Here is a 27,255-nt window from a genome sequence, read left to right on the forward strand (position 1 = left end):
AGAAGATCAAGAGTTGTTAGATTGAACATTTTCATGAATAAGTACCCTTTGGTTTAGAGAGATTTTTGGTTATTTTTCACAAGTCGCTTTTTTTGGTCCAAAACAACTCTAGAGGTAACATGGAAGATAGTCAACATGGTTTGTAGGTACTTGGAGTAATTTATGCAAATAGAACAAGAAAAAAAAAAACAATCAAAAGGATTATCAACATTCAAAGAAATACGCTTCACTCACAAAAGGCACAATAGACAAAATGAACACACAAATCAAGCAAATCGCTCAAAGGACGCATCATAGCAAAAGAAGGCGTTCTTCATGAGGTATATGCATGATAATTTAGTCTTTATAGAACTTATTTCTTCTATGAAGATGTCTATACACTCTTTTAGTATACTACTTGAACCAAAAAGGCAATGACATTTATCAAAAGAGAAATATATTTAACTTACACCCTGGTAATTGCAACCCATAAGCTTTATCTTTGTCCTCTTTCACTGTTTGTTTTCACAGTGAAAGTAATGTTTGCTATATACATTCATTATACACATTACTATCAATTGCTTGTTTCAATCCAACTTTTTTTTTTATATAGTGCCAATCCAGCAATATACTTTCTACTGCTTTTATGAGATTTGAATGCCCGTCGAAGAAGTGAAGTGATTTTTTTTTTCTTCCTTTTTTTTTTTTTTTTTCAAAACCTCATGCCATTCTCGGTACGTCATAAATCAAATCAAACAAAAAGTGCTTCTCATTCGATATCCAAAAGGTACTTTTTTGTTTATTCGTTATGCATAATGCTAACCAAACTAAAGTCTAAGCAGCTCAAGAGATATCGCCTCACAAGTCTTTGACGATGAAGATGACGGTCCATCTGCTACTGAGCCCAAATTTCCCCTTCGACATCAAGAATTTATTGAAGGCAGAAATTATCGCAAGAGCAAGAAACCCAACGAGCAGTTTCTACCTTGTGATGATGAAGAGATTGAACGTCTACAGATCAACCATTTAATGTTTAGGTAACAACAATCATCTTTCTAGACTGTCCTCACCACGTACTCAAATAGGTCTTTGTTTGCTTCACCCTTTTTCTCACCTGTAGGTGATTTATTAAAGTCAGGCATTCGAGTCCTGGATGTAGGGTAAAGTAAGATGATATCAGTCAGTCTTATTGATTCTCTTTCTTTCTCTCTCTTTCTCTCTCTCTCTTTCTGTTTAGTGCTGGTCCTGCTTGGTGGCTCATGGTAATCAACAAAATACACCATGACAAGCTAATCAAATACCAATAGGACATGGCCAAAGAATACCCTCAGTCCTATTTTGTAGGTGTAGATGTGATGGTGTATCCCATTAGTCCACCTGTCAATTGTCATTTAAAGATTCATGATATTTCCAAAGGTTTACCTTTCCCAGATAATTCGTTTGACTTTGTTACTCAACACGACGCACTGTTTCGGTACTGTCAGAAAGATTGGGAAACAATCCTGCCTGAGATAATTCGTGTTGTGAAACCAGGTGGCTATATAGAGTTTGTGGAGCCATCAGGTGTAGTGCAAGATATTGGACCCAATATGTCAATTTGGATGATGCGATGTAAGGGCAAATGATATGGTGTAAAATAATAGTACTCATTGATCTATAGTAACAGTCTCTTTACAGACACGAAGTATTAATCTGAAGATTGCTTCTCAATTACAGTCCATGTTGGAAGCATTTACAGAAATTGAATTGTTAGAGAGTTCACACCGATCAGCGCCTATAGGCTGGTATGGAAAGACAGGTGATATCATGCTTGAATGTATGGAACGACTGTTTGATGCCATTAAACCCAAATTATCTGAAGATTGGTCAATGAGTCCTGCAAAATACGATAAAATGGCTCAGACAGCATCTTCAGAATGTAGAGATTTTAGAAGTTGGGTCAATATTCATTATGCTTATGCAAGAAAACAAATACCATCCTTATCTTCATCATTATCATCTTAATTTAATATTAAAAAAACAACTTTTTTTTTTCTAATGTATACATATACACACACACACATATATATATATATATATATATATTTACAACAGTACAAGAAAGAGGAAAAAAAAAAGAAAAAGAAAAAGAAAAAAAGTGTTTTTTACCTATAGAAACGAAAAAAAAAAAGATATGATTCAATGATACACTTGCCTTTCTTTCCTTTTTTCTCTTTCTCTTTCTCTCTTGATTTGTCTTTAAATAATAAAAAATGGCTATAGATGATACCTATCTCCCCCTCCTTCTTTTAAACTGTAGAAGTAGCCATGGCAAATGATCTGGTTTCTTCATTTGTGTTTGGCATGCTTGGTTTGTTAATAAGGGTCTTTGCTTTCTTATTCACATTCTTTTTGATATCTCCATTAGGTTTTGTTGCTTTGGGTGATGGACGAGTAGGTAAAGTAGCAGGTTGTAATTGAGGTGAAGGTGACTATAAAACATCAGTTTTTTTTTTTTTTTTTTTTTTTTTTTTATTGTTGTTGTTGTTGTATAGAGTGATCTCTCTTTTTTTTTTTTTTTACCTTGGATAATGCACGCTTAGACATGATAGATGCTGCTTGTTTATGTACTTCTTCAGGTAAATCAGACCGTCTAACGTTCTCTACAATAATCCCCATATGCTTTCGATCATAGTCAGACCAATTCGTCACTGATCTTGTGAATTCATAAATAGGTCTTGTTAAATCCAATGTTCTTGATTGATCTATTCGAATAAGCATAAAGTAGTGTTCGTATTGCCCTTTTTGTTGCTTACCTGGTCGCATACGAATATAGAGGCCAATATAGAATATCTTGGTATAGATCTTGGCAGGTCGTCTTCTTCGAGCAACATGAGGAGGCTTGAATTGTCCATGTGTGGCTGCATAAACTTCCTCAGGTGAATGACATAAATGTTCATGCTTAAACCCATGAATATAGGGATGAACCAGTGCAATCGAGGGTACTGTTTCTAACTTGGTCACCAACAGTCTTAATTTAGCTTCCACTAGACCCGACCAGCCTAAAAACCGTGCATGGGCATCACTACTGACAATCACTTGTAGATAATACTTGTAGTTTTGAAAAAAAGTATGAGGCAAGAATAAGGCAGACCAAGGTAAGGATCCCATCATGATCTTGTCTACTGTCTGTGCAGCCATGTTGAATTCACCGAGAATGATGCGCTGTGTAGAGGCAGTGACATTGTGAGTGGCACACATGCTTGGATAAGAAGGTGTAATGACAGGCATACGGTGTGATTTATCGACTAGATTGATTCGGTTATTCCATGGTCTTAAAGAGGAACTGAGAGATGGACCATCTTCAATATGTTTAAGCATCACAGGGGCTGCTGACCAGTTCCATTCAGTCAAGATACGAAAAAATTTGCTGACAACCACACTGGCACTGGCATTTGGATACAGTTGACAGACACGAGCCACAAGAATAGCCCATGCAACACCACCAAAAAACCCAAGTACGTTTGAGTAGACTGCTTTTCTTTGTGCCCATAATTTAATGCAGCGTAAGGCAATACGAAACGTACTGAGGTTGGGCACAAGGGACATAATATCATCTGCAACACGAGTACCGTTAATACTGCGTACACATTTATCGTCAAGACCAACTAACAGATTGTTATTGTTCACATTGATTGTGGCCGGTACTTCAGGTAAATTTAACCTTGCACAAACAAGGTCGATCTAGATTATATGTCAGTCTTCAAAATAGCACATAGAGACAGATCACTTACTGGAATATCATTGTATTTGAACTTAATGACAGGTACAAAAGAATCGGGTACAGACTATTCAAAAAAAAATCATATTAGTCTAAACCAACAAACCTTGAGTTTCATCCACTTACTGTAATATCAGAAATACAAGCAGTTGATTTCAATGTAGATAACATATCTACAAAGAAATCACGTCTTTCAACATAACAGGGTACAACACAGAGTGTATCAATATCTGCGTCTACGTTGAATGAGTTTGTTAGTAAGAAAATCAAAATTGAAAATTAAATTTTACCTGCTGAATTAACACCTAATTTGTAACTTCCAAAAGTAAATACTGCACCACCTGCTTTTTCAATCACTGGTTTTGGCAGTCCTTTTCTTTGACAGACAGTGCGTACAAATTGTCGCGTGAGCTCTGTCAAATGCTTTAAAGCTGCTTCTCTATTCAACAATGAGTTTAGAGTGTTAAACAATTTATTTACCTTTGCTCTGTTCTTTCTGGAGAATCATACATGCCATTTCTTTGAAGACAATGTTCAAGTGAAGTTGTCAAAGTAACGTCCATCACTGTAGGAGCTGCTGTAGAAAGTGGAAGTGTTGTACCTGGGTATTTTCGAGCAAACATAATGTCAAGATGAAAAGTGAGAGAGAGAGAGAGAGAGAGGAAAAAAAAAATCTGGGCTAGTATCCTTTCTTGATTTACCATTGGATCTTGTTTCCAGTCACAAAATCTTTACTCTTTTAACACATACACACTCAAGTAGTATAAAAGAAACATCTAGAAATTAACACTTGTGTTTGATCTAGGAACCGACATTTCTGTAGTGTTGTAAATGAAGCGTATTTTGCATTAAGAAAATAAATAAATAAATAAATAACGATCTTTCTATCAAGTCGTATAGGGACACGAAATCCCAATAAAAGTGAGAAATATGCCAAGTGATTTAATTTTTTTTTTTTTTTTTGTTTCTTTTCCTTTTTTTTTTCTTGTTCTTTACAAGTCCAAATGACGGATAAACTTCCTCCTAATCTTCTTAAATTATTTGCACCTCGTCCACCTTTATCTTATCTTCCTCCGCTCGACAAGGATCCAGAGAAACGCGTGGGTTGTATTGTCGATGGCATCGCGTCTTACGTGGATCAACTCAAGCATTATGATGAAGGTTATGTGCCATGGAAGACATTGGAAGAAAAGCGCAAAGAAAAAGTAATTTCACTTGTATACAGATTTCACAACTCATACTCTATAGGCAGAAGCAAAGAGAAAACAAGCTGAAGAAAACTTGAGACAAAAGTTGGCTGAATGTAACCAGTGTTATTCATAGACCCATCTTGTATTAATCTCAACTTGTAGATGATCCCGAAAAGGATCCTCATATTGATGGCGATCCATTCAATACCTTGTTTGTCACTCACTTGAGCCCTGAATTAACTGAAAGTGATTTGGCTAGAGAATTTGAATTATATGGACAAATCAAAAAGGTAAAGCTTACACGATCGAATGTCCATTGATGAATTTGTGCTAGATTCGCCTTATTCGCGATAAAGAAGGCAAGTCTCGTTGTTATGCTTTTATAGAATTCGAAAGAGAAAAAGACATGCGAGGTAAAAAAAAAATACATCTATAGTTGACTCAGGTTATTAAACATGTCTATCTATAGCGGCATACAAGGATGCAGATGGCTTAAAGATCTTGGGCCGTCGTATCTTGGTAGATGTTGAGCGTGCTCGTACTGTCAAGGGATGGAAACCTCGTAGATTAGGTGGTGGTCTTGGTGGCAGAGAACAGCAACAAAAGAAAGCAGCCATCATGCAACATCATAACAGCAGTAATAGTCGTGATAGATATCATGACCGTGATCGTGGACATAAAGGTTATGGATACAGAGAGGACAGAAAACGACCTCGTATGCGTTCAAGAAGTAGATCTCCAAGAGGTTATAACAGAGATCGAGGTGATAGATATGCAGGTGGTGGTCGTAGAGATAGATCAAGAGATCGTATGGGTAGAAGAGATAGATATTAAGTTTCTATTTACATAAAATATATCCTTTTTGTTGTACAAGGAAAGAAAGTGGGGGGTAAGCCATTTGAAAGACGAGGAAATAAAAAGTCATCTATTTTTTTTTTTTAATTGGTAACACTGCTTAATTAAATTGTGTTGCGCTCTCTCTCTCTCTCTCTCTTTTTTTAAGCTAATGGCATCTACTTGTTCTGAACAAAAAAGAATAGAAGAAATAACAAGTGTCTTGAAGAATGAGATAAAAGGGTTTCCTTCACCAAAACGCTTTATTCCTTCAGAACCTGAACTTAAAAAAACAACAGGAGATCTTCGTCAATGTGGAGCTAATCTAGTACAGATCACTAAAAGTGAGATCACACTAAACACACTTCATCCTCGAGAACAAGAAAAAGAAGGCAAGTCTTTCTAAATGTCTGTTGATGCCAACTCCACCTACTCTAGATGAAAACATCATGCAAGGTTTCAATCTCTTGTTGAATAACCAATTCATGGCAGCCAAGATGTTATTTGAGCAAAAATCAAATGAGTAAAGAAGTTGGACAACTAAAAAGCATGTACTAATCCGTAAACAAAAGGGATCCTCTAAGTGCTTTGGCTGTGAGTTCAATGGCATTTTTAAAAGGCAAGTATATATGTTTTGATATTTAGCTCATTCCTTGATAGCTGTGATGGTAATAGCTTATATATAAGAAAGAATACATAATAACAACATTAGACCTCATCTGAACAAGATCAAACCATGGCATTAAATGCACTCAATACAACGTATGATATAGCCAACACACAGATAGATTTAGCCAAAACATCCTCTAAACTCACTGATTATATCCCTGGTTATCTCAAAAAGATGCAAAGGCCCCAAGCTTATCCAGCCAATGGTGTACTGCGTGCTCATGTCTTGAAAGCAGAATGCTGTCTTCAGATAGCCATTTTACAGTTACTGCAAGAGTCTATGATAGGCTATGTCAAATGTGGATTGAATTTACGTCGAGGTAACTGTGTTATGCTTGACAGGGTTACTTAGTGTAGGTTAGCCTATAGTTCTTATAGTTTTGTATGGCAGGAATATAAAAAGATGGGCACAGACCATTTGGCTATCATGGATTCAGATACACTTTCAGGAGTCAGATTTGGGTAAGTAGATCTTGATATACCTAAAAGTCTTATGTCTTAAAGGATTGGCTCTGTTCATCTTGTTTTGTCTGCTTTACCTGCAAAGATACTCAAGGCCATTTCTGCCTTTGGATGGAAACCAGACAGACAACTTGGATTTACGTTGTTGAATGAATGTGCTCAAATGAGAAGGGTACGTTCGCCTATGGCTACCATGATGCTACTTGCTTATTATGTCTCTGCCATTTCATTTGCCCCACAAATTATGACCGATGTCTATAAAAAGACAGCCATGGATGTAAGTGACAAGACTGTTAGGGCATGTATTGAACACAATCCTAGACCCTGTTGGATGCTCAAAAAGAACACCCAGATTCTGTTGTTTACCTTTATTTTGCTGGTCGAATGGCACGTCAAAGCCTTGATCTACCCTTATCGACGCAATCTTTTCTTTATGCGACACAAGTCAGTCAGAACGAATGGGCTGAATTAGCTGTGACCAATGCGTGTCGCTTTGAAATAGCCATGAACCACATGATCACAGGCAATTGGCAGCAGGCAGCCAATGCCTTTGCCTATCTGACTCAACAACAGTATTGGTCAGCAGCCTTTTGTCATTATGCTCAAGGTGCTTGTTATGGTATGATGGGGGATCGAGCACAGGCTGTCTTGTTATTTGCCCAAATACCTTATTTAGCAGGCAAGAAGCTCTCTGACATCGATACCTATGTGTTGCGTAAAGTGACCATGTTCCAACAGAGTGGTTATCAAAACCTTCATTTCTTTAGTCCTTTGCTTGAATTTATGTGTATCTGGAACTTGTTTACTTACATGAGTCCTGAATTACTTACACTCTCTTTAAATCGTATTCAGACTGCATTAGCCAGTATTCAAAAAGCAGAACAAGCAGAACAAGAAGAACGTATGAAGGAAATTGCGCCTGATGCACCTGTACCTAACTATTTTGATGAACGCGCTTGTTTGCTAGTCATCAAATCCTCCATGTTGAATGCACTCGGCCGTGCTGAAGATATCACACTGGACATCAATTGGGTCATAGACCATAAAGAACACATTTCACAAGATACCTGGACAGTGCCTTATGCTTTATGGGAAGCTGGTATCTCTTGTCAATCCATGAACCTCAAGCAAAAATGCCGACAAGTATGGGAGATGGCTTTGGATCATGGCAAACATGACTTTGAACATCGACTGGCCATTCGTTTGAATTTAGCCTTGACAAGGTTAGAAGAAGAATAAACTTGTTTTTTTTTTATTAAAATTGGTTCAATTGTCCTTGTCTCAATGCTCTCTCTTCTAACTCTAATCCTCGTTTTGTGTGTGGTCTTGTCATGTCCATCTTTTGCAACAGGTTGTTCATTTTTTCTCTTGCTGCTCTTTCTTGTTCTTCTTGCTGTGCTCTAATCTCATAGAATTCAGATGTTGCTTTAGCGTATGCTTTTCTTTCAGGCATATGTTCATGTGTCATCAAGTGAAGTTGATATTTAATCACACTAGACAGAATGGTAAGTCTAAGCTATGGCATCAACATGACTTACGCTTCACCGTCAATCTGAGAAGGATGCATACCATCCAACATGAGTTTACTGAAATCAGTACGATGGATGCCCAATTCATTTTCCACCAATACTTTAGGTCTTGACAATTCAAAAGGATGATCTCTATAAAACACTCTTCTCAATCGATCTTCAGGATACACAATAGCACGGGGTCGAGGAGGAGGTGTACGCAAGTGCTTTTGAGAGTGGCGAAGACGAGTCTTGTGTTGGGTCTTTGTGAACAATTGTTGTTCGATCTCAGTCTGACCGGATACATTCACTTGAGGGTTTTGTGAACGAATGATACTGGGTCCAGGAGGAATGGCTTGAAGCACAGGGAGCCAAACAGGTGTCTTTTTCATCAAGTTGCCCTTTAACATGTTGGAGACATGTTGAGCAAGGCCAGTAGGTGGTGCACGGAAAGCCATAATGTGTCAAACAAAGAGCGAAATAAAATTTTCAACAGCCCCCCGTCCTTTTGTTTTATGGCTTCAGACTCCGCAGGTGAAGACTTTGGTTTTCATGTTGGTAGCGCCAAACGATCCTTGCGTGAAATACGATTGCTCAAATATTTATGCAGGTCATATGTGTTCTCAATTTAAATGTAGCATGCGGATGGTTCAATGGAACAAAAGCTCAAGAGTGCTTATCAACTGCTTTTATATACAAATATGTTTAATAAACTACAAATAATGAACTGGTTGCAGAATAACATTCGAGTATCCTGTTTGGGGGGTTTGTATTGGATAAAAGTCTTGTTTAAAGAAACAAGACCATCGTATAAAGTGAAAATAGCCATATAGAGCGTCTTGAATACAATGCTTCCATAAAAGCATTTAGTACGATTATGTCCTAGAGAAAAGAGCCGTCATGAGGGCTACCCCTTAATATATACTAAAAAGGATGTATCAAGCTTTTCATTCACTGCTCTTTATACCTTGTTTTTCTCAATGCTAAAGATAGTAGTACTAATACCCTGCTAAAATGCCTTTAATTACTTGCCACTTGATACTTAAGGGACACAGTCTTTTACAAGGGATTATAGCAACATCTGGAGCACCATCAAAATTGGCCAGACTAACATATTAAAAAATGCTTTAGACCAAAAAAAGTCGTGCTTAAGACTAGATAATGATGTAGTGATTTAGGCATTGGTACGTATGAATATCTCGAGCGGTACCTGAAGCATTATCATCTAATCTTAAGCATGTTCTCATGTATCTTCTCCCTCTTGTGTTTTTTGGATCCTATAAATAATTATGCAAGTAATTATTTTTTTCCCTTTTGTTTTTTTTTTTTTTTTGTATCATGAACAAACCAACAGTAGCTATTATTGGCAGTGGGTAAGCTATAAAAGACATAGAATTATGAATTGACCTCCAATGTTTTTAAGTTTTAGTGGTATTTGTGCTGCTATCCAGTTGAGAAAGAAGTTAGGAATTATAGCAGAGGTGTTTGAAGCAACAGACGATGTTGGTGGCACATGGAATTACAATACTTATCCAGGATGTGCTTGTGATATCCAAAGCCATTTATATTCCTTCAGTTTTGAATTAAATCCTAGTAAGTTTTCATGGCTATGTATGCAATGTGTTCATATTGAGATCAGATTGGAGTCAAGTCTATAGCTCTCAAAAGGAAATTCATGCTTATTTACAGCATGTAGCCAGAAAATACAAAGTTTATGAACAAGTGGATTTAAATACAAAAGTAACAAAAGCATTATGGAAACAAGACATAAATAAGTGGCAGTTGACTATATCTGACCAGACAAAGGAATTTGATTTTGTGCAAGTAACTTCTACAAACAAAAAGCATAGCCAGCTGAACTATTTTTCTTAAATAGGTTTTCTGGTGTGGGTGCTTTGCGTATACCTCACATTCCTGATGAATTTAAATCATTTGAAGGCAAAATCATTCATTCTGCTTATTGGGATAATAATTATGATTTTACTGACAAGACCATTGCTGTTATAGGATGTGGTACAAGGTAAGATGGATTAACTAGTCCAAAAGCGTCTTATTTTGTATTTAGTGCAATTCAAATCATACCAAATTTAGCTTCTCGTGTCAAACATCTCTATAGTTTTCAACGCACGCCCTCTTGGGTGGCTCCTAAACACCAAAAGACATACCCTGGTTGGGTCAAGTGCCTATTTACTTGGTTTCCCTTTTTGATGTGGATTTATCGTGCTTGGATTTTCTTGTATCGTGACCTCTTCGTTTTCAGAGCCCTAAAAGACGTCAAGAGTAAAATACATTCGACTTTTCGATCTTCATTGGAAAAATACATGCGGGATATGCTCCAACATTATGGTAAACCCGAATTAATCTCGTCTTTGATTCCTACTTTTCCTGTCTTTTGTAAACGTATCTGTCTCTCTGACGACTATTTGGTTGCTTTGTGTCGGAAGAACGTTACAGTCCAAACATCGCCTATCGTTCAGGTTCAAGGCAAGACCATCATCACAACTGATGGTCAACAGGTTGAAGTCGATACACTCTGCCTTGCGACTGGATTCGATATACATAATTTCTTGGGTGACCTTCAAGTGTTTGGCCGAGATGGCTGTCATCTAAACCAACTGTGGGAACAAAATCCAATCAAGACACACAAGACAATCAATGTACATCAATTTCCTAACCTTTTTTTTCTGCTGGGTCCTGGATCTGCATTGGGTCATAGTTCTGTGGTTGGTATGATTGAATCGTAAGTATCTTGATTTTTAAGCGATGCTGTATTGATACAATCCACATAGCCAAGTAGAGTATAGTATTGAGATAATCAAGTACATGATAAAGAACAATTTGACGTGCCTAGAACCTAATGTAAAATCACAAGAAGCTTATGCAGATCAAATTCAACAGGGACTTAAGGGCACTGTATGGCTTGGTGGTTGCCAGTCTTGGTATATGAACCATGGTGAAATTAGAGTACTGTGGCCAAACTCTGCCATGCAGTTTTATCGAATGCTTCGAAATACGCAATTTAAACAAGAATATATTGAATATAAACAAATTCTTTCATAAGTGACACTAGGCTTTATAGCGCTAGTTTCTTAATGCCACATTCATTCATTAACTAGGTACAGCGAAAGGTGCAATTGTTTGCGTTATTTACAGAGATAAAAGTTACTATAAAGATCTCCATAGATAATTCAATATGGTTCATGCCAGTCATTTTTTTTTGTGTCAATTTCAAGGAACCATTTTTAAGAATGCTTTACGTCAATAAATTTATTTCAACAAAAGCTCTAGCATGGTTTTATTTCGCATAGAAACATATCGAGTTTGGCAAAGCAAAATAAGGACAACGCAGTCCTGAATTACATGGCTTGTGCACATTTGATTTTCCTTAGGTGAAACATCACGTAAAGTCAGATCACCAGATTTACCAGCTCAATGGATCAAGTGTGCTTTAATGATATTTTCTATGTGAATAAATATGAATAGTATATTTACTCATGTAACAGAGACGTTAGACACATAAATGCTTCAACAGTAAAAAAAGACAAATCATCTTTGCTTTTTTGGGCATATAAAGATAGCATAAGGCCCATTTATACACGCATAAATACTCCAAGTACCTCAAAACTATGTTCACTAACATCCATGGTACCTTTGGAGTTGATTTGGACAAAAAAAAAGCGATTTGTAAAAATGATCAAAGTATGCCTCTTGACCAAAGGATGTTACCTATGAAAATATCAAACTTGACAACTTTTGTTCTTCTTTTTGACGCTACAAGTCCAAAAACAAAGCTATTGGCAAGCTTAAGTACTCAAAATGTGCACAAAAAGTTTTAGTTTTTGCTGAAAATGTTTGATTGGCAGCTATACCATAAAAGTGATGAGATAAGAGCAAAAGACCTTGTAAACATTTTTACACATTTGCTCAATATTTTAATCGATATGTTGCCTCCATTCCGACTTCAGATGTGGCATTGTTTATAGTAACAGAAAAAAACTGATGACATGCTTTTCTGCTGCTTCAGTCTTGATGAGAAGGTTTGAAGTAAAATCTTTCAAATGTATCTGCTGATAGACTCTAATTTGCATGTTTCTTAATTTCTTCAATTTTATGGCCTAATTGAACTGCTTTTGTACTGGAGGCTGACCGAATAGAACGGGGACCAAATTTGTTTGTGTCAATTCCAGCATTAGCCATCATATTTTTCAAGATGTTTGTTACTGTAGTAGGTTTTATTAAGCGGACTTGGGCTTGATTTCCGATATAAGCAAGAAATACTGTATGGTCTTCTGGTAATGATTTTCGAAGGTTCATGAGGGAGTTTTGTCCATGTCTGCCATGATTTTACTAGGAAGGTACTGCGTATCTCCTCGTCCTCTTTCTTGTGTTTTGAGCCTATTGGCAAACTGTTGGAAGAGAGTTTTCAACTGTTCGGGCTTAAGGTTGATATTTTGTTGATCTTGTGCTACATTATTGTTACTAAAACTATTCATAGTGTGTTCCACGAATGCGCGGCTTAGAAAGTTATAAAGAAACATAGTATTAGATGGAATCAATTTTTATTATAGAATTTTAAACTATGAATAAAAAAGCGCGGCTCAGAGAGCTAGTACCACATCTGAAGTTAGAATGGAGGCAATAGAGGCTGGATTAGGAACGACATCCAACAGAAAATTTTCTCTGTTTCTTACATTTATAGATTCATAAAGAAACTATCTACAATTTTTGTCACTAAATCAAAGGCATAAAGCTGTGCCCTTATGCAGTTCTGAGCAAAAACTTGATTTCTGATGCGGTAGGATAAAGACTTGGAATTGCTCTATTTCGATCTCCGCTCATAGCTATCCTGTATGTCCTATGTTTATTTATCCTCAATTTAGATTATGAAGTACCAGTATTTCTATCTCCCTATGTTCTTTGCCACCCAAATTATTATAGGATACTTTAAAAAGATAAATTGAGAATAATTTTTAGATTACATCCAGAGTAAAAATGCTCGAATCACAGCTTAAATGCACCATCCTTGGATGCGCCATTGCTCGACAGCAAGATTATCAAAACAGTTCGTTTTTGTTTGACACATGTTTTTTTTTTGCGTCTAGAAATTGAATAGCACTATTGTTTTGGCTGGTAGATATATTTCGTTTTTTGTTCCATGCAGGATTCGCAGAAAAAAGAACAAAAATAACTTAATTTGAGTATTATCACCAATTATCTTTTTATAACGCAAAGTGACATTATTCATAATATTTTGCATTAGTAGAAGCGAATATCGTTAGTAAGTGCAATTTTCGCATTATGAACTGTAAGACCAGCATTAGATAAAACAGTTTGTTATTATAAAATACGTTTGGCAATAACAGTAATGATTTCCCTCACCACCTGAAGCAATTCTGCATCACAGAGCATTTTAACTGCTATCGAGGTATTTAAAATGTCACTTTATCACTTTTTTTTTATTTCCATCCTCATACCGCAGCGCCCTTTTTCGTTTAAGGACTCTACGCATCATTGCAGTTTATTTCAATGTTTACCATAAAGTTATCGCACGCAACGTATCACCGCATTTGTAATTTTGGTATTACACATCACTGTCAAGATTGTGAAATCGACATGCTGGGACGATTTGGAGATGGTCGCAATCAAAGAAAAGGTACTTTGTTTTTTTTTTCTTGGTCGATGTCAAAAGTACGATTTGTTTTGATACTCAAAACCGCCTGCCATAGATCAACTTGATGATACTACAAATTTCTGAAAAAAAAAATAGTAGAAATAGATTTCGAATTTGGATCATAAACTAAAGCAAGATCATACAAACCAAGCAATCATTTTCTTGTACCAAGTGCAACACATTGACTAAAGAAAGATGCAGATTCTGCCGACTTAAAAAGGCCAAGTTTCTCTCGATTCTTTTTGTTTTTATTTTTTTAGTTCTATCTTGGTAAAAGAATGCGGTTGTAAATACACTTGTTGGCTGTAAACTTCCTTCCGTCTCTCAACTTTCACTCTTTCTTTCTTTTAACTCAATTGCCAAGTGGCTGTGCTTACTTTTTCCTGGAAGTTATCATTCTGCTTGCAAGTGAAGGGTATAAAACCCATTCTGCTTGTTCTGCTGGCTAATAGTTTTGTTGTATAGATATTCTTTTCTCTATTGAACAACCTTACACTGTAAGTTAAAGACAAAATCTATAGTTACCATACTAGCATTTTTCTACAACGCTCCAGATAGCTTCGCTTATAGCTCTAGTGCTCTTTGTTTTGTTTTGTTTTTAAGTATTTAGACAAAATGAATCTTAGCTCTTTATTAGCGCATACTATAGCCTTTATTTATGATAAAAAAAACATGTCTCATAAACAGAATAGCGTGAGTTTACGATAAATATTATCTTTTTGTACAATATTTTTTCTTTCTTAATTTTTGCATATCCTTTGGCTGTGTTTCTTTCTTTGATACACTTCTTTAATGCCTCATCTTCTATTGTGAGCAAAAAAAAAAAAAAAAAAAAAAAAAAAAAAAAAAGCTGTGCTGTTTCTTTTTATTTCTATTGCGTAACTCTTTTATAGCGTTTCTAACACGCTTGACATCGTTTGACGAGGATGAATGTATCGAAGCTAGTGCTTAAAGAAGTGATATGGATAATGGAACCATCTGTTTAGTGTAATATGATCTATATATATATATATATATATATATATTTATAATGAAATTAATTCGATGCATTTGATGAAAAACCAAATCCATTCTAAATAATGACAAATGCAATTAAAGAGCACCAGTAATATGAGTTCCTGAGAATCAAACAGCTAAAACAAACTGCGTTAGTTAATGGCTCCGTCGCATTAGTACTGACACCTCGTATGCATTAGACCGCGTTAGTACTAACACAAAGGGGTTGTAGCTATTGCATCAGATAATGCATCTTTACTATTAGCTCAGATTCATCGGTGATTAAATTCATTTGAAAAATAAGCACACTATTATTGCTGGTTTTATAAGACAAAATGGTGTATGAGATCTCCATCATCCATTTGACCCTAAAGATGCTCATGATAGCAACAAAGTCATTTCAAAAAAAATTTTTTTTATTAAGCAGAATGATGATTCATGTCTTGTTCTTGCGTTGGTATCTCATCTTGATGTTCTTCTTGCACTGAAGTGTTTTGCTTAGGTACATCAGATCCTTCTACATTCAGTGTTGTACCTGATTGTTTCTGCTTTTTTCTTCGCTGTAAAAAAACTTCATAATTTACAATAGGCATCATCATGCCTTGTTCCAAGTTTGAAGTCTCAAAGATGTCCATTGAAACACCGTTGGATTGTTTAAGCAGTTTGTTTTCAGCAGACATGAGTTTCTTGAGATTTTCTTCTACTGTACGTGATTGTTCTGAATTCAATTCTCTTACTTTTTGTGGATCATCAGGTCGATCAATATAAATCTATTCCAGCCATCAGTGACAGGCTTACTCATGTAGCTTCACTTACAGGTGTTTGTCGAAAGGAATGTTTACTAGGAAAACTAGGTAAATGACGAGGAACATAGACAGGCACACCTCCCTCTTGTCCTTCCATGTCTTCTTCATCAGATTCTTCATTATCAGATGGTAAAAAACTAGGTATCTGTTCTAATGTAGAAGGTTTTATGTTTACTTTAAAGCATGAGGTTTTGTTGGTATATTGGTGTTGTGTGTACAAGTAGTCTTTAAAAGCAGCTATATCAAGCCCTGCATCTTGTAAGGATCTTGTAATATCGTGTATATTCGGTTTAGATCGATTCCCAAGTTCTGCATATAAATGGGCTTTTGTAAACATGGTTTCAATATCTATATAAAGCATATGAGTGATCAAGTCAATAGGCTGTATGCTTACAAGAACCCAACGCGTTAGAAAAGGATGCTAAGGCTTGTGGCTGAATACCTTGAAAGCCTTTCTCTTTAGCTACAAGTGATACTATCTTTTCATTGGCTTCTGAAATGAAGGCGTCGCCAAATGAACGTTTACTCTGCATATTACAAAAAAAGAAAGAATAATAACAAAAGAAAATATATGGATAACCAACATGGGGAGTAAAAAAAAAAAATTTCAAGGTCAACAGGACGGTTATTCTACAGTCGCATAACTGTAATACAATCTAAATCCGTACTAGGTAAAACCGTGTTGATTACGGCGATTAGAACAAATGAAGTCTATGAACTGCTTCTTCTGAACATTTCGGCATTCAGTATCCACTCCATACAGAAAGAGAAATCAAGTGCTTTTTCTTTTTTGCTGCACTAATTCCTCTCTGTCAAAATGTATGACAAGTTGTACAGGCAAGTACATTATGTCCTTTGACATCAGGGTGATTTACCATCGTCCTAGTTTTACAAGTGTTGCATATCTTAGGTATTGATTGATAGGGACAATCAGAAGATTCCTTTTCTTAAGGCACCTCCACAGGATTCCGACAGCACCACGACGTACGCCTTTGAGCTTTACTACATCTTTGTTGAACATACCATTTCCAAATACAACAAGAAAAACTTTTAATTTGTCTTTGTTCCTTAATCACTTAATAGTATGCGTTTGTTTATTAACTATTCATCCAAAAAAAATAAGATTGTCTAGTATTAAGGTAAAATCTTGTATTAATCATGATGAAAGATGTTTTGGGTGGAATGGCCTTTATCTACTGTCGGAAGCATCATCAAAAGAATTGAGAAAACTAGCAGCTCTCTTCCTACTAAACCAACCGTGAAGCCCTACAAATTTAATGAGAGGGCTGAGAGACACCTTGGTTGTATCATTCGGAAGAACCCCTTTTTGCTTCCTACAACAAATCAAAAAAAAAAAGAACTTGTAACAATGAGCATCCATGTTCACAGAGACACTGTGATCCCAGCTACTCATCGAATGGGCTTCCAATCGTTTATAGCAGCAGAGAAAGAAAAGACTTTGCTGTGTCAGCAGTGAGGTCAACTAGACAGACGATCAATGGCGTCATTCCATCTAGTCAAATGAAAGTTTTGTCTTTTTAGCAATTTAGACAGAAGAATGCCTCAAAAGATTGGTGAGCGATACACCGTCTCGACAGTCAAAGGGTATTATGGTCTGGGGGGGGGTGATTTTGGGCTAGGGGTTTCGGGCCTTTGACTATTGTTGAAGAGGACTCCGCCTATGTCAATATCTTGGCCTAGACATTTCATCCTTGGTTAATGGAGCTCACAACAACACAAGACAGGGACTTCACCTTGCAAAAAGATGGTGCCACTTATCACACGGGTGCCTATGCTCGATGGTGGAAGAACACTCATCAGATCAGGTGCTTTGAGTACTGGCCTGCTTAAATCCCTGATCTGAACTCCATCGAGCATATTTGGAATTGATCTTGAAAGGCTTGTGGGCAACAGAAAGTCTGAGGCTTACACTATCGAAAACGTCAAGTCGATACTTTGACAAGAGTAGGAGGATCTCGGCCAAGAATATGCTGCGCGCTTGGTCGGAAGTAGGAAAAGCCGATACTAACTAAGTGGTGATTGATACAAAAAGTGGCTACACCAAGTATGAGTTCTTTTAATAAATAATCTAAATTTTTGTTCTACACAATTTATCGTTTGTACCTTAAAAAACTTATTCAAGGATGAAGATCATGCAATTTTTTTTGTCTTTAAAAATGTATATAAAAAAGATACGTAAGCGAAATTACGGTTATTCTATTCATAGCGACTACTATCAAGGGATGAACCATATTCGTCACACAATGCAGCGTGTTTTTCTCCTTTTTTTTTTTTTTTTTTTTTTGGGGGGGATCTTACACAGAATCTCAAGAGTTGGAAATTAATTCCTAAAGTGTAATCGAGAAGCTCAGAATCGCTTACAATTTGTGAATATTCAAAAAAGGAAAGGAAATTGAGGAAGCCCCTGCAGATGATTACCTTATTCGGCTTAAAGTTTTTTTTCTTTTTCTTTTTTTTTTTTTTTATCGAGATAAAAATACTTGCACCGTGAGTTACCGTAAAGTGAGACCAGATTGATTGGATTGTATGACACCGACAAGGCTAAAATAATAAATGGGAACACAATCCAGTCGAAAGAAAAAGAACGAAAATAATGAACGTCATTTTTTTTTTTTTTTTGGTAGTTTTTTATTGTTATTATAATTATATACATACTTCTAGAATATATAAAAAGAGAGGAAAAGGGGGAAAAGGGGCATAAAATTCTTTCTTAAACATGTACACTAAAGATTTGTTATAATGATGATTTAGATTGATGTTGACGTTCTCTTGCTCTAGCGGCTTTTCGTTCTGCAGGTGGCACGACAGTACCTTCTTCTGTGAACCAAAAGTGAGTTGCAAATTTGAGTCTCAATTCATTTACCAATAATGAACCATGAACGTTTTTTCGGTCTTGTTCACTCATACTATTGTCTTCTTCATGACTCCAGTCGATGGTCTCGTCCCATAAGCCAGCAGAGAGACCTTGAATGAATTCGTCCCATTCATTGTTGGTAAACGTCAAATGAAGTTTAGAACCACTGAGTTCTTTCGTCATGAGCAAGACACCTTGTCCCACTACCTTAGTGAGCTGCATGATACGTTCACCCACCATGATGTTTCTTCTGAAAGCAGCCCAATTAGTTTCAGTCAAAAATGGTTCAATCCAGCCACGATAAGCCTTCATGTTTGCATTCCGTTCTCGGTCCTTGTCTCGTTCAGCCATACTAGGGGACATGACATCGTCTGAAGAAGAGAGGGTAGCCATTTTGATCACTTCATTCGGAAACAGTTGGGCAAAGATCTCTTGAAACTGAATAAAGGCCAGGTAAAGTCTAAAATAGTCATTGTTGTAATAAATACCGTTTTGGTTCATGCCGTTGTCCAAATGAGGCTTCATGTTGGAATGTTCAGTCAGGATACGTAAGGCAGGTGCGAGTAATTGGCTTGCTTCATCTGTACTGAGTTCATCTGGGTTGAGGTTAGGTGGGAGTGCTGCTTTTTCGATAGCGAGTGTAAAGTCAGAGGGTAATCGTTGTGCTTTTTGTTCCAAGTCTGCCATCATAATGGTCCGCATACGACTGATAATATCATCACCTAAAGTTACTCGTCAGTATGTACATACATATATCAAGCTATTACGTCTTTGTTTAAATTCACCATGACGATGAGGAATTTTGGGTTTCTTGGCGGGTGCAGGTAAAGTAGAGAGTTCATAAGGATAATCCGTATCATGCAATGTCTTTTTTCTTTTTCGCATTAAAGAGGCTTGTGTCAATACGCCCTGCTCAGCAAAGCGTTGTAATAAAGCCGGTTCTCTTGAGATTCTTCCATCTTGATAATAAAATCCCCTCTGTTTAGGTTCTATCAAGACTTCATTGTTCGTGTTCATTAAGGTATTCAAATGTGGGTATCTGCCTAAATGAGAGGGACTATGCTCAATAGGTGACCAAGGAGGCTGTAGACTTGAAGGATAGATGGGTCTGATGTTTGTATAGGGTCTAACAGAGTATTGATCTGTACTTGTTTCTTCACGAGTGTTCATTTGAGGCAATTGAGGACTGGGAGAGGGATTCGTCAGGTAAGATACAGATAAAATACGTTGAGGCACAGCCACTGTATTGTTGTTGTTATGGTTGCTAGGAGAGTCAGGATGACAGCATGTTACCGAAGAAGGGAGTTGGACCTCAGCCAATGTTGCACTTGTTTCGTCTCGAAATACAAGTTGGTCTGTATGAATAGGTTTATAGAACTGATAATGATCTCCCATAGCATACACAATACAAAAATACAATTTGGCTATTCGTTCTGGGTCTGGTTTTTTACGAATGATTTGTTTAACAACTCGAAAGAGTTCTAACAAGTCTTCGTCTGTTAATATGTCTTCTGCTTGAGGATGGAAGTGAAGCATCTCGGATGTCGATTGACCCAAACAAGTGGAAGGTGATCTATGCATCGTCTATATATATATATTATATTATATTATATTATATATTATATATGTAAGAGTCAATAAAACATACAAAAGAAAAATGATTCACACACACTACTCTTTTCTCTTTCTTTTCACTTTATTTTTATATTCTATACTATGAAAAAGAAAAAAAAAAAAAAAAAAAAAGAAAAAAAAAAACTTTTTTTAAAATAAGCTGAGCTCTAACAAGAAAGAATAAGATCGTGATATAACAACAACTTGTGTATGTATATATATATTGACGCTATCATGACTTTGTTTTTGTGTTACTTTTCTATTAAAGTAATTGATATCTATATAAAAAGAAATTAAATATTACGAGCTTAAAAAGACAAAATATACACTGTGTATAAGGGACTCTTTTTTTTTTTTTATTGATTTATTTTGTGTTTAATAAGTTAATGTTGCACTACATCCCAATACATCATATATTGTTTCAAGGCATTAATAGGAAATTCAAACACGTTCTTTAAAGAGTATCAAAATGAGTTTTAAAAATTAAATGTTGATTTGAACCCTTATTTTATAAATTAATTATCTGATATAAAGAGACCCCCCTCCTCTTCCCTTTTGGAAACTTTAACCTTATTTAGGGTTCCACACCAGATAGGATACATACAAGACTTAGATGAATATACAGTGTATATAGTATCATGACTATAGGCACGTGTGTCAACAGATAGTTAAATGATCACCTTGTATTATCGGAGATGTGTCTGTTTGGATTTTGTTATCGTCAAGAAAATAAGTGTAACCCTTCTGTCAAAATACAAATATTTTATTCTCCAATTTGAGGTCCCTTCAATGAAGTTCTGCCTGCACGCATCATTTCATCAACCAATAAAAGATTGCTTGCAATAACAGAACATGAATGAAGCATATGACGATGAACACGGTAATTGTTCCAGACACCTTCAAGCTTAGGATCCATCGTTTCACCTGTCTTTAGATCAACACCAACCACATGGCCATCCATATGTTCATCTTGCAAGGCAACAATCACATCTTGTGCATCAAAACCTGCATTTTGAGCAAGTACTTTAGGAATCACCATCATAGCATCAGCAAAGGCTTGAACACCCATCTTGGCACGTCCTTTGACTTGCTTCTTGTATTGAACTAAATGTTGAGCAAGAGCTACTTCAAAAGCACCACCACCAGCAACAACTGATTTATCTTCAATCGCATTCTTGACAGCACGAAGACCATCACGGACAGCATCATTGATTTGTGCAATCGTATGAGGGTTAGGACCCTTGACCAAGATAGTCACACTGTAAGGATCTTGGACATCTTCAATAAAAGTAAACTTTTCTTCACCCAAGACTTGTTCATAGACATTGCCAGCAAAACCAAGTACTTCAGGTGTCAAATCATCTACTGAGTTCTGAGCAACACCACCACAGACCAATTGAAGACGCTCCATGTTTCTTCTCTTGGCTCTACGGAGAGCTAGAATACCATGCTTAGCCAACAAATCCAACGAGAGAGGATCAATGCCCTTTTGGTTCACAATCACAAAGCCACGACCAGCATGTTCGCCTGAACAGACTTCATTCTTAAACTCGACTAATCGTCTCACCTTATCATCAACATGCTTGCGTTCACTCTCAATCAACTTGTCACGCTGCTCAGGTGTAGAATAAAAGAAACCAGAGTTGATTTCTGATTTCTCGTATTCAAGACTGACATTCAAGGTCAAGACAAAGGCGTCCTTGATCTTCTTGGGCATGTCAGGGTGACGGGCACCATGATCCATGACAAGACCACGAACAAGTCTAGATTCTGTCTCAGAACGATGCTGCATCTTCATAATTTCAACCATATGAAGATCAATAGGCTCATTTTCACGATGAATGGCCAAGACAGCATCCACAACAGCCTCTGTCAACGTATCAGCCAAGGCACGGTGCACCTTGGTACGAAGCGAAGTACGGGCAACAGACACAAGCAATTCACGGTCAATCTCAGCTTGAGGTGTCTTGAATGATTCCAAAAACTAGTCAGAGTAAGTACTTGTTCTTTGAAAAAACGAATGAGAGAGAAAAAGAGAGAGGGAACTTACGTTTAAAGCTTCTTTCTTTGCTAAATCATAACCTTCTGTAATGACACGAGGATGAAGACCTTCAGAAATGTAACGTTCAGCTTGTTTCAAGAGTTCACCAACATACAACACAATGGAAGTAGTGCCATCACCTGTGATTTCATCTTGTGCAGTAGCAGCCTTTGCAATCATGGCGGCTGTAGGGTGTTGAATTTGCTATATTAAAAAAACGTGCTATGAATACAAGATGAACAGAACGCATCTCACATACCATTTCACTCAACAAGACTTTACCGTCCTTGGTAAGCTTGATAGCACCAGCACCATCCACCAACCTAAGGTAGGATTAGCTTCCATCTAGACCAGATGATGATCATCATCACGCGTCATCCTTTTTGTGCATTTCTTTTTTTTTTTTGGGTATGCTTACATTTTAATAGTACCTCGAGGACCTAAGTTGGATTTAAGTACTTCTTGTAAACCGATCGCAGCTGTAATGTTCAGTTGAAGTGCTTGACCACGACGGGCAACATCCGAGTTGGGATTGATCATTTTCAGGGCAGCAGAAGACCTAATGATACGCGTTCATCTCGACTTTCTTCTCCTCTTTTATACTTACATGATTGCTTTTTATGATTCTCTTTTTAAAAACAAGATGGGAAGAGAAAAAGAAGAAAAAAAAAAAGAAGAGAGATCAATAATAAAAAAAAAAATTCTCTTGACTGACATACATAAAGTGATGAGGAGGGGGGTGTTTGTTAACTCCGGCCTTGACAGCATTTTGATTGGGCCAATGGGCTATGTGGATTTCATAGTCGATATCGGAGACTCAAAGTGTCAAGTCAAGAAAAGTTTTCTCCCTCTTTTGTGTGTGTGTGTGTGTATGTGTCTTTTTATCCTGTAGAGATATAATGACAAACAGTATATTTGTCGCGCAAACATTCAATGGTGAAAAGATGGTGAATGCTAATCAAGGAAACAGAAAAGCAGCCTCATCTGCCAATGTCAGTCCTTCTACGCCTCATAACACTAATACAACACCTATTGCACCACATCCCCCTGTGAACACGTCTCCTTCATCAAAAGACAAAAACTGCCAAGGTAAAAATCAGATAAAGGTAAAACCACAACCTCGTCCATACAAGTATCAATACTGGTCTGAAGCCAATGTGGCTGTCTTGATTCAACTTCATCGCAAACACTACAGTGGTCTCTCCAGTGAAGACACGCACAAGTCCAAAGCGGCCTGGACAATCCTAACCACCGAATACACAAGCATCACATCAGATCAACGTACACTACCTGACATAAAGCAGAAATGGGATCAGTTGTTGGCTAAATACAATGCAGAACGTGCCTGTCTGATGATGCAACACCGTCAATCAGGTCTTCAACAACCTCTGCCTGTTGTTTCTTACTGGAACCATTTCCAATACATGGATCTCTATTTGAGCCATTTACCTGTGCCTGAGAATGCATTAGACTATGATGAAGATAGTGTTCAATCTCATAAACGTAAACGAGAAGAGACAGAGGAAGGACATTCTGTGATCAAGCATTTACTAGACACACAGCAAATGTTTATGGAACAATCAATGAACAGACAAGAAGCACAAATACAGATGATTAAAGACAACTATGAATCCATGACACGAATGAATATGCGCTATGTTGACATGTGTGAGCGACTGACCAATAAGACACAAGCCAATGAAGACAGATACATGAGTTTATTGGATAAAATATCAAGTCTAGAGAAACAGATAACCAAGTAAACAGATAACTTAATCTTGATGATACCATTTAAATAAACGATTATGCTTTGCATAGAACAGCAGAGGCTTCTGCACAAGTGCCTGGGTAGATACCGTTGTTGATAATCAGACATTCATTCCCACTGAGCTTATAGTTGTCTCCATTCCATGATCCAATAATCAATCTATCTCTGCCGCGTAATGTTAAGAGTTCAGCAGCAATTTGTTTATGATTGCTTGTGGTGATATCACTTAATTTGGCTTTTACGTCTTTACAGGCAGCTATTGCTTCACTGAGAGTATTACCAGTCTTGTTTACAATGTAATAGTGCTGACCATTCAGAGTAAATTGTTGTTGCGAGGAAACAACGGAGGGAACAACGGAGGGAACAACGGAGGGAACAACGGAGGGAACAACGGAGGGAACAACGGAGGGAACAACGGAGGGAATAACTCGAGGAGTAACTACGGTAGATGAAACAGAACGAGTACTTGTTTGACGAGGTCTTTCAGTGATAATAGAATTGGTTGTGCTAGTCCTTATTAAAGAAGCAGAAGTGGAAGAAGAAGGACGGACTGGAATGGATTGCTATAGTGACAAAGAATGAATGCCTTATATCATGGTACATACTTACATCACCATAAAATCCACAAATAGCAACATTGGCTTGAGAGCATATCTTATGAGATAAAGGGTAATGATGGATATTGTTTTCTCTAAGAAACCGAACAGTTCATTGCCTACTTTTATCTAACCATGGACTTACGCTACTATTTCCATACAACCCAGACCATTGCCTGAACAAGAGTTTAACAAGTGTTATTTTATACCATACTTTACCTCCATCAGCATCGTTCATGCCCAAATGATTCTATATCATCTATAAGTTCATTGAAAATACAATACATGATTTACCAAAAGATAAGTTTGTCCCACTTGCAAGAACCCAGAAGAAATCAAATCTTGTGCTTCACTATCAAATAATGTCAATTGTGCCATATCACCACGATTGATGGATTGTGTCACGATTTGTGCTCCACATTCAAAATAACATGCTGCAGCAGGCGAGTCACTCACAGATGCCAAAGCAAATGCATAATTATTCTTGGGCCTTGAAATACTCAGGCACTGCTGAGAAAGCATAACATGATGAGACAAAATCAAAAAGACGGATAATTTCAATAAAGAATACATAAAAGAGAGAAAGAGAAAAAAAGGAGGGACAACATTCTTTTTTAATTCTAAAATAAAGCAACTACATCTTTCTTGGTCACTTTTCCCATTGCATTCTTGGGTAATTCAGACACAATTTTTAATAGAGCAGGGACTTTATAAACAGCCAGTTGTTTTTTCAAAGTATTTCTCATGGTTAATAAATCAAGTTCCTGCTGAGATTAAGTCATTCGTTTTTTTCTTTTTATCATGAGGATAGCTTTACCTTTCCTTGTTCTAATACAACCACAGCAGCTACTTTTTGACCCCATTCAGGGTCAGGTACACCTACAACAGCTACATCTTGAATACCTAAATTAGCAGATAACAATTCTCTTTCAATCTCAAGGGCTGATACTTTTTCACCACCCGTCTAGGTTTTGTAAGTACGAGAAGATAATGTCATAGGCTTACCTTGATAATATCAATGCTGTTTCTACCCATGATTTGATAATAGCCACGATGACCAATGCGTTGAGCCACATCACCCGTAATAAACCATCCATCCTCCGTAAATTCTTTTTTGGTCGCTTCAGGTCTTTGCCAGTACTCTTTAAAGACAGTAGGGCCCTTGATTTGTAACATACCAGGCACTTGTCTTTGTTCTGTCACATCTTCATTTGTTTCTGAAGAAATAATACGGACTTGTACACCAGGTAAAGGCATACCGACAGTCCCTTGCACTCTTTCCCAAATCACATATTCTTGACTTAATGCCATCCCAATTTCTACATGTACGTCAGCAGAGTTAGATGGAAAGAATTACGCATTACCTGTCATGCCATAACGTTCCAGTAAAACTTGTCCACCACTTAATTTACGCCAATCATTACGCAAAGAAGTAGGCAACGAAGCAGATCCCGAAACCATAAACCGAAATTGCTTACAAGCCTTTGTCAACTCTGTCTGTTTCTCCTTATCTTGTGCTTTAAAATACTGTTGCAATTTAGCATAGACAGTAGGCACAGACATAAAGATAGACAACCGAGGCAATTCGGGGTTTGTCCATCTTGACCATACTTGGGTTGTATCGAATTTCTGATGCATTTCCACTGTGGCACCTGCATACAGAGCACAGATCAAAGCATTCACAATACCGTGGATATGATGCAATGGCAGGATGTGATGAATACGGTCTTGTGAAGTCCAGTACCATGCTTTCACAAGGACAGAGGCTTGTGCATCAATCACACAGTGAGTGGATACAGCGCCTTTGGGTTTACCTGTGGTACCACTTGTATAAATAATCAAAGCACTTGCATTAAAGTCAGCATCGATCAACGAAAGACTCGAGTTATCTTGAGCAAGAGCGATAAAGGCAGGGTCGTCTTTGATTGTATAAGCAAGTTGTGTCGTGGTTGCGATTTCTTGAAGACGGTCAGCAAAGACAGGGTGTCCAATGATAAAAGAAGCTTGTGAGTCTTGTAATGTATAGACTTGTTCAGGGGCAGGATGCGTTGTGCCTAAAATTATATGTCAGTTTTAAAAGAAAAAAAAGGGGGGTCTTGACATACAAATAGGGACAGCAATACCACCCGCTGCCCAAATAGCAAGTAAAGAAACGACATAAGGAAACCCACTATACAGTTCAACATTTAGTATTATCTATGGAAACATATGTTTGTTCACCTTGGACACAAAATAGCAATACGGTCTTGCTCAAGTGAACTAAGAAAAAAGTTCAATATGATGTCGATGGATTCGGAATTACCTTTTGCCATTTAATAGTTCAAGTCGAAGTTGTGCAACAGCATGAATTAATTCATTGTATGAAAAACTTTTGTTCATGCGTACATCGTCAATAGCAATGTTGTTTTCTTTATTGGCATAGTGAACAATGTTGTTAAATAGAGGAAAATTAGGTACACTCATAACAAAAAAGAGAAAGAGAGAGA

General features: G+C 37.0%; 13 protein-coding genes across 13 annotated transcripts; 5 read left to right on the forward strand and 8 right to left on the reverse strand.

Moving 5' to 3' along the window:
• Positions 1 to 698: 698 nt before the first annotated feature.
• Positions 699 to 2,018, forward strand: B0P05DRAFT_566319 (S-adenosyl-L-methionine-dependent methyltransferase; the record flags this gene model as incomplete). Its single annotated transcript, XM_051581044.1, has 6 exons — positions 699 to 766; positions 813 to 1,016; positions 1,065 to 1,139; positions 1,217 to 1,241; positions 1,287 to 1,590; positions 1,640 to 2,018. The coding sequence occupies 6 exons, from the start codon at positions 702 to 704 to the stop codon at positions 1,981 to 1,983; spliced, it is 1,017 nt and encodes a 338-aa protein (XP_051429097.1). The 3' UTR covers positions 1,984 to 2,018.
• A 57-nt stretch (positions 2,019 to 2,075) lies between these two features.
• B0P05DRAFT_566322 (poly-A polymerase) lies at positions 2,076 to 4,501 on the reverse strand. Its single transcript, XM_051581045.1, has 7 exons — positions 4,220 to 4,501; positions 4,030 to 4,178; positions 3,866 to 3,975; positions 3,753 to 3,806; positions 2,775 to 3,702; positions 2,542 to 2,723; positions 2,076 to 2,450 (listed from the first exon to the last, which is right to left on the reverse strand). Exons 1-7 carry the CDS (start codon positions 4,441 to 4,443, stop codon positions 2,268 to 2,270), a joined length of 1,830 nt encoding a protein of 609 aa, XP_051429098.1. The 5' UTR covers positions 4,444 to 4,501; the 3' UTR covers positions 2,076 to 2,267.
• A 213-nt stretch (positions 4,502 to 4,714) lies between these two features.
• Positions 4,715 to 5,866, forward strand: B0P05DRAFT_566327 (uncharacterized protein). Its single transcript, XM_051581046.1, has 5 exons — positions 4,715 to 4,944; positions 4,988 to 5,042; positions 5,092 to 5,219; positions 5,264 to 5,342; positions 5,399 to 5,866. The coding sequence occupies exons 1-5, from the start codon at positions 4,744 to 4,746 to the stop codon at positions 5,761 to 5,763; spliced, it is 828 nt and encodes a 275-aa protein (XP_051429099.1). The 5' UTR covers positions 4,715 to 4,743; the 3' UTR covers positions 5,764 to 5,866.
• Positions 5,867 to 5,878: 12 nt separating this feature from the next.
• B0P05DRAFT_566333 (uncharacterized protein) lies at positions 5,879 to 8,136 on the forward strand (the record flags this gene model as incomplete). The annotated part of the gene is made up of 8 exons (XM_051581047.1): positions 5,879 to 6,155; positions 6,202 to 6,286; positions 6,336 to 6,382; positions 6,424 to 6,431; positions 6,476 to 6,752; positions 6,795 to 6,894; positions 6,937 to 7,171; positions 7,216 to 8,136. Exons 1-8 carry the CDS (start codon positions 5,936 to 5,938, stop codon positions 8,131 to 8,133), a joined length of 1,890 nt encoding a protein of 629 aa, XP_051429100.1. The 5' UTR covers positions 5,879 to 5,935.
• Positions 8,137 to 8,867, reverse strand: B0P05DRAFT_566336 (mitochondrial ribosomal protein S25). Its single transcript, XM_051581048.1, has one exon. It carries the CDS (start codon positions 8,858 to 8,860, stop codon positions 8,429 to 8,431), a length of 432 nt encoding a protein of 143 aa, XP_051429101.1. The 5' UTR covers positions 8,861 to 8,867; the 3' UTR covers positions 8,137 to 8,428.
• An 858-nt stretch (positions 8,868 to 9,725) lies between these two features.
• On the forward strand, positions 9,726 to 11,688 carry B0P05DRAFT_566337 (uncharacterized protein). Its single transcript, XM_051581049.1, has 6 exons — positions 9,726 to 9,775; positions 9,826 to 9,995; positions 10,042 to 10,222; positions 10,279 to 10,422; positions 10,468 to 11,142; positions 11,192 to 11,688. Exons 1-6 carry the CDS (start codon positions 9,741 to 9,743, stop codon positions 11,460 to 11,462), a joined length of 1,476 nt encoding a protein of 491 aa, XP_051429102.1. The 5' UTR covers positions 9,726 to 9,740; the 3' UTR covers positions 11,463 to 11,688.
• Positions 11,689 to 12,345: 657 nt separating this feature from the next.
• Positions 12,346 to 12,725, reverse strand: B0P05DRAFT_632010 (uncharacterized protein). The gene has a single exon (XM_051583502.1). The coding sequence runs from the start codon at positions 12,714 to 12,716 to the stop codon at positions 12,480 to 12,482; it is 237 nt and encodes a 78-aa protein (XP_051429103.1). The 5' UTR covers positions 12,717 to 12,725; the 3' UTR covers positions 12,346 to 12,479.
• A 2,746-nt stretch (positions 12,726 to 15,471) lies between these two features.
• B0P05DRAFT_566341 (uncharacterized protein) lies at positions 15,472 to 16,517 on the reverse strand. Its single transcript, XM_051581050.1, has 3 exons — positions 16,270 to 16,517; positions 15,886 to 16,223; positions 15,472 to 15,839 (listed from the first exon to the last, which is right to left on the reverse strand). Exons 1-3 carry the CDS (start codon positions 16,406 to 16,408, stop codon positions 15,489 to 15,491), a joined length of 828 nt encoding a protein of 275 aa, XP_051429104.1. The 5' UTR covers positions 16,409 to 16,517; the 3' UTR covers positions 15,472 to 15,488.
• A 1,989-nt stretch (positions 16,518 to 18,506) lies between these two features.
• On the reverse strand, positions 18,507 to 20,469 carry B0P05DRAFT_566351 (uncharacterized protein). The gene is made up of 3 exons (XM_051581051.1): positions 20,421 to 20,469; positions 19,518 to 20,334; positions 18,507 to 19,472 (listed from the first exon to the last, which is right to left on the reverse strand). Exons 2-3 carry the CDS (start codon positions 20,329 to 20,331, stop codon positions 18,631 to 18,633), a joined length of 1,656 nt encoding a protein of 551 aa, XP_051429105.1. The 5' UTR covers positions 20,332 to 20,334; positions 20,421 to 20,469; the 3' UTR covers positions 18,507 to 18,630.
• A 294-nt stretch (positions 20,470 to 20,763) lies between these two features.
• Positions 20,764 to 23,077, reverse strand: B0P05DRAFT_566354 (T-complex protein 1 zeta subunit). Its single transcript, XM_051581052.1, has 5 exons — positions 23,013 to 23,077; positions 22,824 to 22,964; positions 22,665 to 22,728; positions 22,415 to 22,609; positions 20,764 to 22,348 (listed from the first exon to the last, which is right to left on the reverse strand). Coding segments are annotated over exons 1-5 (1,623 nt in total). The 5' UTR covers positions 23,015 to 23,077; the 3' UTR covers positions 20,764 to 21,127.
• Positions 23,078 to 23,304: 227 nt separating this feature from the next.
• B0P05DRAFT_576378 (uncharacterized protein) lies at positions 23,305 to 24,168 on the forward strand (the record flags this gene model as incomplete). The annotated part of the gene is made up of 1 exon (XM_051581695.1): positions 23,305 to 24,168. One exon carries the CDS (start codon positions 23,305 to 23,307, stop codon positions 24,166 to 24,168), a length of 864 nt encoding a protein of 287 aa, XP_051429107.1.
• A 40-nt stretch (positions 24,169 to 24,208) lies between these two features.
• Positions 24,209 to 25,291, reverse strand: B0P05DRAFT_592723 (uncharacterized protein; the record flags this gene model as incomplete). The annotated part of the gene is made up of 5 exons (XM_051583022.1): positions 24,209 to 24,736; positions 24,783 to 24,864; positions 24,915 to 24,945; positions 24,989 to 25,019; positions 25,064 to 25,291. The coding sequence occupies 5 exons, from the start codon at positions 25,289 to 25,291 to the stop codon at positions 24,209 to 24,211; spliced, it is 900 nt and encodes a 299-aa protein (XP_051429108.1).
• Positions 25,292 to 25,364: 73 nt separating this feature from the next.
• B0P05DRAFT_566362 (uncharacterized protein) lies at positions 25,365 to 27,249 on the reverse strand. The gene is made up of 6 exons (XM_051581053.1): positions 27,072 to 27,249; positions 26,990 to 27,028; positions 26,875 to 26,939; positions 26,134 to 26,823; positions 25,775 to 26,088; positions 25,365 to 25,733 (listed from the first exon to the last, which is right to left on the reverse strand). The coding sequence occupies exons 1-6, from the start codon at positions 27,230 to 27,232 to the stop codon at positions 25,569 to 25,571; spliced, it is 1,434 nt and encodes a 477-aa protein (XP_051429109.1). The 5' UTR covers positions 27,233 to 27,249; the 3' UTR covers positions 25,365 to 25,568.
• Positions 27,250 to 27,255: the final 6 nt, after the last annotated feature.

The sequence above is a fragment of the Gilbertella persicaria genome, assembly GCF_025201335.1.
Source record: "Gilbertella persicaria strain CBS 190.32 chromosome Unknown B0P05scaffold_87, whole genome shotgun sequence".
NCBI classification, from domain to species: Eukaryota; Fungi; Mucoromycota; class Mucoromycetes; order Mucorales; family Choanephoraceae; genus Gilbertella; species Gilbertella persicaria.

Bases quoted from the DNA above. Each gene is read 5' to 3' on its own strand.
- B0P05DRAFT_566322 (XM_051581045.1), bottom strand. From the start codon at position 4,443: ATGGTAAATCAAGAAAGGATACTAGCCCAGATTTTTTTTTTCCTCTCT. The intron at 4,179-4,219 runs GTAAATAAATTG...ATTGTTGAATAG, and splicing joins CCAGAAAGAACAGAGCAAAG to AGAAGCAGCTTTAAAGCATT. The intron at 3,807-3,865 runs GTAAGTGGATGA...TTTTTTGAATAG, and splicing joins CTTGTATTTCTGATATTACA to TCTGTACCCGATTCTTTTGT.
- B0P05DRAFT_566327 (XM_051581046.1), top strand. From the start codon at position 4,744: ATGACGGATAAACTTCCTCCTAATCTTCTTAAATTATTTGCACCTCGT. The intron at 5,043-5,091 runs GTAACCAGTGTT...CTCAACTTGTAG, and splicing joins GAGACAAAAGTTGGCTGAAT to ATGATCCCGAAAAGGATCCT. The intron at 5,220-5,263 runs GTAAAGCTTACA...AATTTGTGCTAG, and splicing joins TATATGGACAAATCAAAAAG to ATTCGCCTTATTCGCGATAA.
- B0P05DRAFT_566336 (XM_051581048.1), bottom strand. From the start codon at position 8,860: ATGGCTTTCCGTGCACCACCTACTGGCCTTGCTCAACATGTCTCCAAC.
- B0P05DRAFT_566337 (XM_051581049.1), top strand. From the start codon at position 9,741: ATGAACAAACCAACAGTAGCTATTATTGGCAGTGG. The intron at 9,996-10,041 runs GTAAGTTTTCAT...TATTGAGATCAG, and splicing joins CAGTTTTGAATTAAATCCTA to ATTGGAGTCAAGTCTATAGC. The intron at 10,423-10,467 runs GTAAGATGGATT...TTTTGTATTTAG, and splicing joins GTTATAGGATGTGGTACAAG to TGCAATTCAAATCATACCAA.
- B0P05DRAFT_632010 (XM_051583502.1), bottom strand. From the start codon at position 12,716: ATGAACCTTCGAAAATCATTACCAGAAGACCATACAGTATTTCTTGCT.
- B0P05DRAFT_566341 (XM_051581050.1), bottom strand. From the start codon at position 16,408: ATGCAGAGTAAACGTTCATTTGGCGACGCCTTCATTTCAGAAGCCAAT. The intron at 16,224-16,269 runs GTAAGCATACAG...TGCTTTATATAG, and splicing joins TTCTAACGCGTTGGGTTCTT to ATATTGAAACCATGTTTACA. The intron at 15,840-15,885 runs GTAAGTGAAGCT...TGGCTGGAATAG, and splicing joins ATTCCTTTCGACAAACACCT to ATTTATATTGATCGACCTGA.
- B0P05DRAFT_566351 (XM_051581051.1), bottom strand. From the start codon at position 20,331: ATGCATAGATCACCTTCCACTTGTTTGGGTCAATCGACATCCGAGATG. The intron at 19,473-19,517 runs GTAATAGCTTGA...GAGTAACTTTAG, and splicing joins TGGTGAATTTAAACAAAGAC to GTGATGATATTATCAGTCGT.
- B0P05DRAFT_566354 (XM_051581052.1), bottom strand. The intron at 22,729-22,823 runs GTAAGCATACCC...ATCCTACCTTAG, and splicing joins CCTCGAGGTACTATTAAAAT to GTTGGTGGATGGTGCTGGTG. The intron at 22,349-22,414 runs GTAAGTTCCCTC...TACTCTGACTAG, and splicing joins CAAAGAAAGAAGCTTTAAAC to TTTTTGGAATCATTCAAGAC.
- B0P05DRAFT_566362 (XM_051581053.1), bottom strand. From the start codon at position 27,232: ATGAGTGTACCTAATTTTCCTCTATTTAACAACATTGTTCACTATGCC. The intron at 26,824-26,874 runs GTATGTCAAGAC...ATATAATTTTAG, and splicing joins TGGTATTGCTGTCCCTATTT to GCACAACGCATCCTGCCCCT. The intron at 26,089-26,133 runs GTAATGCGTAAT...ACGTACATGTAG, and splicing joins GGAACGTTATGGCATGACAG to AAATTGGGATGGCATTAAGT.